The following is a 14,681-nucleotide window of genomic DNA, read 5'->3' on the forward strand; positions in this document are numbered from 1 at the left end:
ATGCAAACTACAAACAAAATGATCATTGAAGTATCAGCCACATGGACCAGTTCAATTTCCGGCCAAAATCCCTGAACAACTCAACTTTCTTTTGTGTTGAAATTAGAAGAAACTCTATTTTATTCATAAACCACTTCATTTTTACTCCACCCTCTTCAGCAACAAAGCTCCTGATCTCTCATAAACACTTCCATCAACCCCATTTCTGCCCAAATGAAAAGAGTTTCTACATGGATATCATTTGCCACATTCCTTTTCCTCCTAAACATCACCAGTTGTGTAGAGTATGAGGTCAAGAGAACACTGATACAATTTCTGGCACAAGTCTCTGGCAATGATGCACGACAGAACTCCACTTTGGTATGGAAACAAGACTCTGATCCCTGCAAGGGCCCCTGGCAAGGTGTACACTGTGATTCTCAAAACATCTTCATAAAGAAGTTGCTACTTGATAAGCTCAATTTCTCTGGAACACTTGATCTTGCTATGCTTTGCAACTTCGAACCACTGGCTGCATCTCTCACCTACCTTAGCCTTGATGGCAACAAAATTAGTGGGGGAATAGCATCTGAGGTAGGAAATTGCAAACAACTCACTCGCCTGCACCTAAGTGGAAACCAACTTGCTGGAGACCTTCCTAGTTCGCTTGCTATGCTCAACAATTTGAAGAGACTGGACATTTCAAATAACCATTTTTCTGGATCTTTACCAAACTTGTCTAGGATCTCAGGGCTGAACATGTTCCTTGCACAGAACAATTACCTTGGAGGAACTATACCTGCTTTTGAGTTCTCTAATTTTGACCAATTCAATGTTTCCTTTAACAATTTCCGTGGCCACATTCCAAACGTGCATGGCTATTTCTCCGCTGACAGCTTTCTTGGTAATCCTGAACTATGTGGAGATCCACTACCAAAGAATTGCTCCGATCAGCCTATGCCTTTTAGTGAGGCTCAGACATCGGAAAAATCAACGGGTCCTTCTAAGGACCAGATTCTTATGTACTCGGGCTATGCTGCATTGGTTGCCATCATTGTCCTTTTCGTAGTCTTCAAGCTGTGTAGAAGAAAGAAGGGAGAGAATAAAATTGAAGCATTGAATAATGGGGTAGGTGCCAGTGGTGGTGTTGTTCAAAAGCCGATCAATGTTTCAAGTGAATACAAAACTGAGGTAAGCAGATCTGAGTTTTCAGTCCCTTCTGAAAGTGGGATGGTTTCACAATCACTTGTAGTTCTTTCAAGCCAAGTGGCAATTGAATTGAGATTGGAAGACTTGTTGGGGGCACCTGCAGAACTGATTGGAAGAGGAAAAAATGGAAGTCTTTACAAGGTGATGCTTCACAATGGGATAATGGTAGTTGTGAAAAGGATCAAGGATTGGACTATTTCAAGCCACGATTTCATACAAAGAATGCGAATACTTAGCCAAGCAAAGCACCCTCATGTCCTGGCACCACTTGCTTTCTATTGTTCTAAACAAGAGAAGCTTTTGGTGTATGAATATCAGCAGAATGGCAGTTTGTTCAAGCTTCTACATGGTACCTATCACATTTTCCTTTTACTTTTCTACATGTTGTGTTGGTAACACTTCCTTTAATGAACAAGAAATGTGACATCAAATTTAATTTCCTTATGAATTTCACTCCTCCTTAGTAGTGCAAACCTTTCAACAAAATTCTGTATGAAGTAACATATACTAAAATGTAGCATGTGGTATTCAGGTACTACAAAAGCCTTAGACTGGAGCAGCAGACTTGGGATTGCAGCTACAATTGCTGAGGCATTAGCTTTCCTGCACCAAGAGCTAGGCCATCATGGTATAGTTCATGGTAATCTGAAATCCTCCAACATTTTGCTAAACAAGAATATGGAGGCATGCATAAGTGAATATGGTATTATGGATATGGATGATGAAAGAGGTTCACCTTTTGGCAGTTCTAGTGATGCTGGTGCATTAGATATGTTAAAAGGAGATGTTTATGGCTTTGGTGTGATTCTTCTTGAAGTTCTTACTGGTAAGTTAGTGAAGGGAAATGGGATTGACTTGACTGATTGGGTTCAGTCAGTTCTGAGGGAAGAATGGACAGGTGAAGTCTTTGACAAGTCCCTAATATCAGAGTATGCAAGCGAAGAGAGGATGGTGAATTTGCTTCAGGTGGCTATAAGATGTGTGAATCGTTCACCACAGGCTAGACCAACCATGAACCAAGTTGCACTCATGATTAACACTATCAAAGAGGACGAAGAAAAATCCTTGATCTATGAAGTCTGATTTACACTATCACATGTTTGGATAAACTTTTCCTTCATACTTGTAAGCCACAAATATAGTAAGATGAAAAAATAAAATTAAGTTTTCTGTAAATTAATTAAAATTACTATAGTAAGTTCAATATACCTAATCATTTTTCCATCTTCAACAATGGACTGTCTCATCCCATTCATTTTATTTTGAATTGAAGGTTTAATTAAATATTTAGTCCTTATTTTCATGTATATACTCATCAGAGAGCAAAAAGAGGTTTAATTAAATATTTAGTCCATATTTTCATGTATACACACCAGAGAGCAAAAAGATTTGTAGTAAGAAAATGATAATTTGACAATCTATGAAGTGAATATAATTTTTGATGTTATGAGTTTAAAAATAAATATATATAATAAAAAGTTTGAAATATTACCCTATTGTTTAGGGAAGAGACTTTAACATTGCCTTATTTAAGCAAGAGAGTTTAACATGTTCTTAGAGATCTTTATTTAAAGAGGCTTATATTAAAAAAATACTTAGATATTCATAGGAGAAGTGATTTAAAGAACGCTTCATGCAAGTCACTTGTAAAAAATTATTAGAAATATAGTTTACTTATTCAACTCTATATCTTTTATCAATTGGTTAATAGTCTAGTATTGAATTAAAAAATAAAGTTCGGCATAATCAAGTATTATTCAATAAACTTAATATATTTTGTTATTTAGTTTTATTATTGGGTTCATAAGGGCATAAATACTCAACAGTCTTAGAGGATTTATTCACTCAATTCTTCATTTATTCACTATTATTATCGTATCATATTAAACTTTTACTAATTTGAATCAATCTTGAACTTCTTTTTGGTATTTAGGAGTCCAGTTGGACCTCATATTCAAGGAGTTTACAAGCTTGAAAAGGAGATTTCTTTTTTTTCCAGACCTAATCCAACGACGTTCCATCTTCCATTAAGAACATCTGATTACGAAGGGGTTCGAGTAAAATTTTATCCTAAGTAACTTATTTATGGTTCTTACTTACACAAAGAGTATGATGGATCCATCAATATTGAATAACCAAAAACACACAGAGACCATTTTCCAAAATAAAAATGATCCGGGCATATGCTAAACAAAAATCCCCCATATGCAAATCAATGTTTCAAAAGCCGATCAATGTTTCAACCTTCCACCGAAGTGGATGTGTCCCAACATCGGGAAGTATGATGGGTCGTCCAATCCAGAAGCTCAGTTAAAATCCTACATGATTTAGTTCAAAATATATATCTTTATTGCTTATTTGACGAGAGAGACTTTTAATCATGTTGATATTTATGTTCTCCTTAACACTAGAGTTGGGTATGTGGATGAGTCCTCCTATTTAAGCATGCACCCATGTAAACCTACACTATAAAAAACCTTATCTATATCTGGATTTTAAATTTACTTTAGTTTCTCTAAACTACCTCCACCTCCCACAAAACCCATGGGTTAAACGGGTCAGCCTATACCCACTAAAATACATTGAGATTTTTTAGCATTAATTTGCATAGCAACAATTTACTAAATCCACCAAACAATACACAACCAATATTAGCAAGAAAGATTTAATTTTGGATTGAATTGGGTTTGGTGATGTGGGGTGCAGGCAGTTTGCCTAGTTTACGAGTAAAACTTCTTTAACCACGGGTTGTACAAACTACATATAAAAACCTCATTAAAAATTTACCAAAACTACAAATCCTCACCCATGTGGGTTGTGAATTACGTGAGTGGTTTGTGAGCTTTCTCCTGAATACCCAACTCTACTTAACACTAAATATTGAGTGTTTGATTTAAATTTATTTGGCATCTACCAATAGAAAGGAAACCGACGTGTGTAGTCAAGATAAACTAAAAAGTTTTTTTTATATCTTTGGAAGAACACTTTCTCAATTGATATTTATCTGTTCAGCTGGTTTAATTAACAGATTAATAGTTCTAAAAATATATAAACCAATTGTTATATCGAAACAACTAATTGTTTAATGATGCAACAGAGTACACAAAATAATTTATATAGCAATTTATCAGAGTAAGGCAAGAGAGATTCACACAAAGAGATTTATACATTCAGTACTCAATTCACCAATAAGAATTCACTAAGTAATCAAAACCAAATTACAAACCATAGCCAAGAGTGTTGATCTTAAACCCCTCAAGAACACAACACTTTCACCTAACACCATAGTTTCTATAAACACTATCTGAAACTGTTTTACATACAATACAATATTGAAAGAAAGAAATAGAATACACTTGGGCTTTACAAAGCTATAGAACAATAGAACAGAAAAACCCAGATTCCTAGTTCGCACACAAGTAATGATCTAAGACTCCGAGAATGATCACTACAAGAAAAATTGGAATTACATACAACCAAAATCCGTATGTAATGCAATAAAATTTATTTTTAATTTTTTTCATTATTATTTATGCATAATTTTATTATTATTAATGTTAGAAGCAATTTGTCTGGGGTAGTTGTTAACGTTTCTTTGGTCACTGAAGGAACCTGGTTTCGAATTCCACCCACTGCAAATTTTATTTTATGGTGCCAAAGTTACATACAAATATAGTCCGTATGTAATTATTTGTCGTTTACATACGGAAAAATTTGTATGTAATATCTGTTTACATACAGAATTTAATTCCTGCTTCATGGCGCCAAAATTACATACAGATATAATCCGTATGTAAATTACCTTTGATTTACATACGGAAAAAATCCGTATGTAATATCTATTTACATACGGAATAGAATCCGTATGTAAAAATCCGTATGTATTGTTGACTTTACATACGGATTTTGATCCGTATGCAATAATCCGTATATAATTCGCGTTTTTCTTGTAGTGGATTAAAAGCTCTTTGATCTTCTCTTGCAAATGTTTTTATCAAAACTTTCCTCTTTTCTCTTTTTTAAATGATCATAAACTAGTCTTTATATAGACTTTAAAATGTGGTTAAAATTGTTTGATCATTAAATGAAATCTGTTAAAATCATTTAAAAACAGTTTGATAAAAATTAACAACTCAAAATTTACCTAACTACACACAGAGCAGATTCTTCAAGTCTTCAAAACTGGATTTGAAAATCATCAAAGCAACCTTGTTCAACACAGTTGATCTTAAAGAATGTATGCTTAAAGTTCTTAAAGGATGAGGTATAGATGGTTAAAAGGAACCATATTGGGAATCGTTCAAAGTTGTGCTTTGGTTGATAGAAAAACATGAATTTATTTATAGTTGGAATAATGGAAATATACTGACACAAAATTTGAAAGGCTTTCAGAAAAAGGCATTCGCGGCGATCAACATTCGACATTCAAACTTGGAGAAAAGAAAAAGGCATAATGTTCTTTAAAGAACTCTTATACATACATAAAGTCAACACATTTAGGGAGGTTTCTTATATACCTTATCATCATAAACACATGTGATGGAAACCATCCAGCCACAATATAAGGAGGCTGAAGACATAGAGCTTTATTCAAGGATTTACAGGCACAAATGGGCCTAATTAGGCTTTTTGTCTATCATTTGTGGGACTAATAAAGAGAAAAAAAAACTATAGGATAAAGAAATGCACAAAGTATCTCTTAGAATACCTCCACACCATGAAACAACAACTAGAGCTTTCGTCAGGAGATTACATGAACATCACCATTTCAACATGGATAAGTCATCACCATTTTTAGGGCAGTTTTTAATTTGAAAAACTGTATAAATTATATTAGGATATCATGGGTCATGTATTGGGCTAAGTAGCATAGAATAATTAGGCCAAGTAGAATAGGTTTTTTGGCTTGTATTTGGGCCTAAGTTAGATTAGGGTTAGAATTGGGGTGTAGTAACATAGTTAGGATTTCAAAATTGCACTTCCAAAGGCATATGAGAAACCCTAATGTTTTTCAAAATTGAATTTTCCCTCACTTCTCCTATCTTTAGTTGAGCTTCATGGCTTCAATTAAGTGTGATACCTCTTTGTATTTTTCAACTTGGAATTAGTAATGAAATTTTGCCCAATTTTGGCCATTCTACTTGTAGAGTGATGGACCTGACGTATGGTATATGAATTGTGATCCAATCTTTAATGGCAGAGGACGTTCATACGTTAGGTATCCTATGTTAATTAGACTTAATCACCCTTAATGGCTCAATAAAGGCAGAATTGGATTGCATTACGTAGGATATGACCAATATATATCAGAGGGAACATCAACAAGGAGATCTATCTTTTACACACTTATCCTATACCACTTTTCAGGGAAAGACTATCCCTGAGCAGGTGTCTTCTTCGTCCTCGGTAGGTGCAAGGGCCTCAAGAGCTTTCAATGGCTTTTGGCTGGCCATTTTGGCTTTCCTCGCCATCTTCTCCAGTTCTTCTTTGCTAAATCTGGCCAACATCCTCCCTGTAGTAAGACATAGACAAGAGATTACAACTTATAAAGAAAAGAAGAGCTCGTTAAGTCTAGAAAAAAAGAAATGTATCGGTGTAACTCTTTAGAGCATCTGGATCGAATTCTCTGCTCAACAGGTAACCGATGTCAAAGACAACTTGTAAGCTCAATAAGAACTTACAAACTTCTTGGTCGGAGGATGGCAGGTCTTCCAAGCGTCGGGCCACAGTAAAACAAGGTTTTTCGGTCCAATATAAGGGGAACCCGTCCAGAAGGGTAGGATGATATTTATTAGCACGAAATTTTAAGAAGTGACCTTTGAAGTTCTTGTAAGAAGATTGAAAAAGGGTAAGCAAGCCCCTCCTAGGAGCGCCATTGAAGGATACCCAGAGTTGGCGGCCCAATTTTTTAGCCTAAAAAAGTATAGGAAAACCTCCACAAACAGCGTAAGGTCGAACTGCGTACAAAGAACAACAAAGGCTTGGACAAACGCTCAACTATTAGGATGTAGTTGAGCTGGAGCGATGTTTAACTTGGTTAAAAACTCTTTTTCGAAGTAAGTAAGAGGAAGACGTAGGTGGACCTTTTTGAATACTGTTACATAGAAAAAGAAAGAAGGTTTCCCAAGGTCAGAAGACTCATCACAACATATTGATTCATCTTCTCTACAGGGAACTACATGTATCCTATCGTTTTCCCTACCAAAGGGGCAGCCATTTTTCCTAAGGGTTACTATTCGAGAAGAGGCAGTGAAGGAGGAGGTCTCTTCCAAAAGGTTTTGGGGAGCCCAAGGGTATAAGGCTTTGTAATCCATGACAGGGTTTATCTAAAAACACAACATACAGGCAGGTTGCAGAAAACAAAATTCAGACCAAACAGGGTAAATAATAACAAGCCAAATGCATGAACATTTAAAGTTGTGATGATACAAGCAACAAAGAAACAAGCATGATCACCGATGGAAAGTATGAAATTTGTATACAAACCCAGCTCAAGCAGTATAGATATAAGTACTCAAAGATATAGATAAATCGAAAAGAGAAAATACTTGTTGAAGTTAAAAAGAATCAACTCTGAAGAGGAGGGCGCAAGAAGAATAAAAGGCGAACTCGAGGGAGAAGAAGGGTTTCAAATTCAGATAAATGAGGTAGCGTGGCACGAATCAACGTTTGGCAACATATATACATAAAAAGGAATTCGAAACGTTAAGTTCATTTCCACCCTTGATGTTGCGCCATGTGTATGCTAGAGATTAATTAAGGTGAAACGTCGTGTCAATGATGCTTCGTGCACCGTGCCTACCTAACTTACGTGAAACTGTCTTATCAAATACTGATGCACTCAAACTCTTTGCTTAGCCTAGCTCAGCTTGAGCCTGGGGGGCTTGTACTGGGCAGGGACTCAGTCAATGGTTTATCTTGAGAATAGCTCGGTCCTCGGTGTGGGCTAGTGAGTGGTCAACACGGCTATTGGGCCTAGGCGGAGATTATGAGTTTTGGCCCAATGGAAAGAGTCTGTCGAAAACGAACACAATGTGATTGCCTCTACATAGGGGTGAGATCTTTTGTATGTATGCTCTTATAAATAATTGTGTATGTTTGTTTGTTGCGTGTGGGATACGTACAAAGTATTTTTATAGATGTTGATCCTAAAAGATAAGTATGTGCACTTATAACAGAATATTGAATAATTGATGCCCATGTCAGGTGGGTTTTCTGTTATTATTTTATGTGCTCATTTCTATTTTCAGTTAGGATTTATTCCCTTGAGCACGTGTTGTTGCAAAGGTGGTTATAAAAGAGGAGTGGGTTTCCAGGTAAAGGTACGTTTTCTAAGATACTTGACCTAGATGCTACTTTGATAAGCCCTAACTGACTTGATCTTCAGAGTGCAATCAACAGGTAGGGCACCCTCTGTCACAACGAAGTCACGTTTCAGTTCAACAGAGAGATACAAGTCAAAACTCAATTGTGGCAGATCCAAGAGAAGGCGTTCAACCTAGTCAACCGACGAGAACATAAATAATATCCTCAGTGGCTTCTAGGGAGTAAATGGAAATATTTGACAAAAAACTACGAAGAGCTGAAGACCAACGATACCGTGAAAAATACTCTCAGACTTTAAAATCCACCCATTCATAACCTTGTCTTAAACTCAAATTTTCTTCTGCCCTTTCGACCCGATGTTTAGCTTCTAAATCAGGCGAATCATCACTTAAAGGAAAACCAACAAAAGCTTTATTTCTTGCAATTGGTATAGTTGTGGATGAAGCGAAATGATTATTCATATCAATATCCTCAACCACTCTCCCAGCAACTTGATCACTTGTGCTCGAAAATCCCAAATCCCCATCAGAACTGGAAATAGAGCTTGAGGAAGACATAATACCTTCTTAAAACCTCGCAGAAATACTTCTCGTCCACAACAATGCAACAAAAGCAATGGGTCATTATCATGAAGGAAAAAACTATTTATAGAAGTTAATAACTTTTGGCAAACAAAACAACGCGATTTTCTAATTGTTAGATTCAAACATATCCTACAATCAAGGATGAGAGACGTTTCAAATCAATGTTAACATTAATCATCATGCACGCGAATCAATACAATCTTTCATACAGTCGCAATTAATGCAAAGAATATATAAATATGAAAATGGTAACATTATTAAAAGTAAAAAAGTTAAGAGCATTTTTATCGATATTTCATCACTTTACAAAATCCTCATGCTTAGGGAGGCTAGTGTACTGGTTAGGAGAATATATGACCGAAAGGTCGAGAGGTCGATAGCATAATAAAGGTCAGTTGTTCTCGCCGGTTGACTCGAACGACAATCTTTGACCCACCTGTCTTCGCTTGAGAATCAAACTTCCTTGGTCGAAGAATCTCTCACCTGCAAAGACAAAGGACGCCTTAACGACCGTTTGCACTCCAATGCTCAAGTCAGTACTGGGGCAAAGAAACAATAAGTGTATAAAGTAGTTTTAGTCTTAGAAACCGTGTACCTTGCTAGGGTTCTTAGTTCCCTTTATATAGGTTGAAACTAGGGTTTACCTTTGTTCTGTTACCCGTATCTAGGGTTCCTCGGAGAATGTCCCTATGCCGCTATTACATAATCTTAACATAATCTGGCACATATGACTTCACTTAACTGGAGTGCAACGACTAACAGAATGGTCGCCTGGGTACCAACTTGTGCACCAAATCTCTGGCGCCATATGTTTTGTGGGTGTCCTAAGTATTCACGTGCCATGCATGCATCTTCCCTTGGAAACCCTAATTCTAACGGGCCTTAGCGCCTTCAAGGACTATTTACTCGTGTCGCGCCTGAATGCGCTATACACACCACCTGCATGGATCCCTCGTGTCTTAGGGCTTCCTCCCATATTTGATGTTTTAACTGGTAACTAGTGTAATCCTGGGGCCCACCTTACGTGGCCCACTATAGCAGTTCAGACCACCGATGTCCGATCTCTCCCTCTGTTGGCGAGGTTTGATGTCGATCCCTGACATCGATGTCCGAGGACTGGTCGATAGGTCGATAGCATAATAAAGGTCAGTAAAATTAGAAAAGATAAAGAAGTAATAAAACAGTTGTAACAATGTATCAAGACCCAATGAATAAGCCCAAAGTATTAAAAATACATTTGGTAATTATAAAGTGTAAAAAGTAAAAGCCCAATAAAGTTAATAAAAATTCAATGATGAGCACTATAAATAAATGATATAATTAACAGGTAAGTAGTGTTTTTTATAAAATTAGAGCTTAATCAAACTGATTCTAACTTTATCATTGGAACACCTTGCAGATACAACCACCCAATTAAGAGTGAGCCCAAGTTCACCTAATCGAGAGAAAACCTAAGTCTAGCAAGTGAAGAAAGTCCAAGTCCACCTAGATGAAAATAATCCAAGTCAACCAACCTAGTGACTAGAAGCCCAAAGTTGTCAACAATATATCGGAAGACCGTGAGGAGAATAATTATTTACTCCAAAGAACATATAAGAATATTTTAAATTGATATAAACTAATTTATAAACATTTATATAATTTTTTAAAAACACATGAATTCTGATTTGAAATGGAATTAATTATAAAAATTCAAATCGCTTCCTTTAAAGGATAGAAATTTAGAATTAATTTCAACTCAATTATTTAAATTTAATTAGACTTGTTGAATTGGATTTTTAAAAATTCTATCCATCCATATCCCTAATCACCGATCATAACTAATAACTATATCATTGAAAAATAGATAAAAAAAGAACGGTAAAGTATACTATCATTACAATTTGTTTTGCATATTCTTTAAAATGATGGTTCTACTTTATAGAAAAATAATTGTCATCACTCATATTAATATTTCCCTGATAACATAAGAAATCACAACAAAAGAACTTAAACTTATTTTATTTTTTTATCAAGAAAAATCAATTAATTGCTTTACAATTTATGATCAAATGATTTTTCTATTTAATTTTACCTGTTAACTACTTATTTTAAAAGTTAATTTATATATATATATATATTTATTGTGATTTTTCATTTCTTTATTATAATATATTCTTTCTTATAAAGAGACACACGTCCAATACTCATATTTTTTAGCTAACTTTTAATTAGTTAGAAATTTAATTCTTGTAATATGTGTTTGACCTTTAACATAATTAAAAAACACCTACTTTTCGTAATATCATAATTTAAAAATAAATAAATTAACGTATGTTTTTAAATTTTGATTAAATTTAAAAATATGAATGAAATGGACCAATACTTGCCGCTTCTTTAAGATTTCATAATTCCCTGTGAAGTTAACCTGTCAACTCATTGTATCAGTACAAAATATTCAAAAGTCGGCAACAAATGGTGCTTAGAATATTTTGGGAACTGAAACCCACGCGGCAGTTGTGGCGAGTGGGATTAAAATTTGAGCATCTGTTTTTGTCATCATTTTACCTCGCACTTTGGAAACTATTGCTCTTTCTCTTTGGCCACTTTGTTGTTCTAACCCACAAACATGACAAGGACGAGACAGAGTTTGAGCCAAGAGAAAAGCGTTTCACAGTTCACTTTACTCTTCTCTCAGCCCTATTTGACTTGAGCAACTAAAAAAGACTGCACCCTAGGGTTCATTCAGCTACCTGAAAGCCTCAAGATAAATCACAGTTTCAATACACTTTTCAAACAATGTGCCCCTCACAAAGTAGTTGGTGAGTTAAGTTTCAGATATTCTTGTTATTATGTTTGTTTTTTTTTTTTTCTTTAAAACAAGACACATCACATGTTAGTTTTTGTTTCTCTCGTTGTTGGTCCATCACTGGTTTTACCTTTCATTCGAAATGATTAGCCAATATGAAAAATGAATAAATAATATGTAGTTGGTACTTGGTTGTGCTCAATGCTGAATTCATCGTTGCTTCGTTTTTCCACAACCATCTACCACATCTCGGTTGTGCATTTATTTATCTGAGTAACAAGTGTTCACTTTCTATGTTATTTGTAGTTTCGAAATGTTAATAGGGTTGTGTTGTATGTGGATGAGTTTGAGTTTGGGTTAGGCAAGAGCATGATTTATGGGTCCACGTTTATGACTTTTGGGATTTTAAAGAGAAAGCATGAATGGTAAGTGGTCCTTTGACCATACCCATTTGAAGATGGCTTGGATTCAGCATCAAATCCAACATAAAGATGGTTACATGAGCTATCCACCACCGGTTTTGCCTCCCCCTTCACCCCCAATTTGGGGTGCATTCCACAAAGAATCAATGTCTTCTTCATCATCATCATCTCCCTCACCACATTCACCTTCATCCTCTGGTGCTAGAATTAGTCCTGCTGTTCTTTTCATCATAGTGATTCTGGCTGTTCTATTTTTCATCTCTGGCCTGCTCCACCTGCTTGTTAGATTTCTCATAAAGAACCCTTCTTCCTCAGCATCTTCCGAATCCAATAGGAACCAGGAAAATGCAACCTCTGATGCTCTTCAAAGGCAGTTGCAACAACTTTTCCATCTACATGATTCTGGTCTGGACCAGGCTTTTATTGATGGACTTCCTGTTTTCCAATACAAGGAGATAAAGGGGTTGAAGGAGCCATTTGACTGTGCTGTTTGTCTCTGTGAGTTTTCTGAAAAGGATAAGCTCAGGTTGCTCCCTATGTGCAGCCATGCCTTCCATATAAGCTGTATAGACACCTGGCTTTTGTCCAACTCCTCATGCCCTCTTTGTAGGGGAACCCTCCTTACTCCTGGCTTTTCCCTTGAAAATCAAGTGTTTGATTTTGATGATTTGAGAGATGATGGGGGTTGGCCCTGCAATGGGGAAAATGAGTTCACAACCAGGCAGAAAACGGTTGAAATTGAAGAAACTGTGGTAGAGAAGGGGGTTTTCCCCGTGAGAATTGGAAAATTCAGAAGGCTTGATGTGGAGGCAGAGGAGGCTGCAGGAGGAGAGACTAGTAGCAATAATTTGGATGCCAGAAGATGTTACTCCATGGGATCTTATCAATACGTGCTTGGCAAGTCAGACCTCAGGGTAACCTTGAGCCATGATCCACAAGGTGTTGTACAATTCGTGAAAGGAACAGAAAACTTAGAGAGATTTTCAGTTGAGGGGGATATTGAAGGAAAGAAGATTACAAGTGTCTGTAAAGGTGAGAGTTATTCTGTTTCCAAAATCTGGCAGTGGTCAAAGAAGGGAAAATTTTCAGTTTCTTCTGATACCCATATGGGTATGCCATCTTCTCTTAACACCGATTTGCCTTGGATGAGAGAAACAGGAAGGACATGAAAGGTATATCCACAGCATACCCCCTTCTCTCTCTCTTACATGAATTCATTGATTAAAGCTTTTGCTTTCCCTTTAAATTTCTTCAAATATTTGGTATTCTGATCTTGAAGATGTGGCTATTGATGTACTACAATTCTGTGACATGAAGATGGAAGAAATATATGTTTCTACAAAAACAGATTTTAGGAATTAACTCATACAATTGCTATTGAAAACAATGACCCAATCATTGCGAGACAGCATCTCCAAAATTTCAGGAGATTCACAAATGGGAAGGAAATGTTTATAAAGGGGGAGAAAATATCTGCCAAAACTATGTAGCACGCTTATTTTTAGCGCACAAATACATTGGGTTATGAAATGAAACCGAAAATGTCACTAAACCCTAGTTGTTCAGATTCAGATATTGATAACATGAACATTTGATGTATCGTTGGTAGGAGAAGCAAGGGATTATGATGTCCTGCTATTCTTAAACTGGATTCCATTTTGAAATCCTAACCAGGTTTTAAATTGCAGTTATGGTCTTGTGGGTCTTTTATGATGCGGTGCGGTTACAAAAATCTCAAAAGCCTTAATATTCTAGTAGAAACAATTTGATAAAACTCAATTGATTTGTTATTTTCACTAATTAAAGTAGTTTGTTTCTAGGAGTCTATTCCCAAAACCTTATATGAAACCAATAAAAGAAAAACTAAAATTTGCTTTTCTATCACTTGAAATTACTCTATGCATATTAGTAAAAAAAGCTTTTATGTAGTTTCTAAATTTTTTAACAAACAAAAATACACTGTATTTTACTATCTTATTTTATTGAGTTAAAGTAATATTTGTTTTAATTTTAGTTTTATATTTATATTTATTTACATAAATATATTATTATTTTTTAAATTTGAAGTATAATTCTAAATTTGAATGAAAATAATATTAGAGACACGAAATACATTGTATAATTGGACTGAGTGGTTATTTTAAGTGGAATTTGGTGTCAGGTTATTTTAGGTGGAATGTAGGCAAAAGAGTAACATATATTTACATACATTCCACCTAAAAGAGTAATATGGTATACATCGTCATAGGTACATAACAGAGTAGTAGTAAAAAATATTGAAATTTTAGAATGTAATTAATAACATAATAAAATGTGTATACAAGATGGAGTGTTGATTTTATATTATTATAGATTATGTATTTAATTTAAATA

The 14,681-nt window shown here is 35.4% G+C and overlaps 2 protein-coding genes across 3 annotated transcripts; both read left to right on the top strand.

Moving 5' to 3' along the window:
• On the top strand, window positions 1-2,417 carry LOC137825671 (probable inactive receptor kinase At2g26730). Its single transcript, XM_068631401.1, has 2 exons — window positions 1-1,537; window positions 1,721-2,417. The coding sequence occupies exons 1-2, from the start codon at window positions 214-216 to the stop codon at window positions 2,269-2,271; spliced, it is 1,875 nt and encodes a 624-aa protein (XP_068487502.1). The 5' UTR covers window positions 1-213; the 3' UTR covers window positions 2,272-2,417.
• Window positions 2,418-11,655: 9,238 nt separating this feature from the next.
• On the top strand, window positions 11,656-13,995 carry LOC137825703 (RING-H2 finger protein ATL46-like). 2 transcript variants are annotated; one of them, XM_068631442.1, is made up of 2 exons: window positions 11,656-11,899; window positions 12,193-13,995. In XM_068631442.1, exon 2 carries the CDS (start codon window positions 12,305-12,307, stop codon window positions 13,475-13,477), a length of 1,173 nt encoding a protein of 390 aa, XP_068487543.1. In that variant the 5' UTR covers window positions 11,656-11,899; window positions 12,193-12,304; the 3' UTR covers window positions 13,478-13,995. The 2 variants fall into 2 exon arrangements, with proteins under 2 accessions (XP_068487543.1, XP_068487544.1); XM_068631443.1 differs by having other exon boundaries at window positions 11,747-13,480; window positions 13,588-13,995.
• The last annotated feature ends 686 nt before the right edge of the window (window positions 13,996-14,681 follow it).

This window comes from Phaseolus vulgaris, chromosome 8 (genome assembly GCF_000499845.2).
Source record: "Phaseolus vulgaris cultivar G19833 chromosome 8, P. vulgaris v2.0, whole genome shotgun sequence".
Lineage (NCBI taxonomy): Eukaryota > Viridiplantae > Streptophyta > Magnoliopsida > Fabales > Fabaceae > Phaseolus > Phaseolus vulgaris.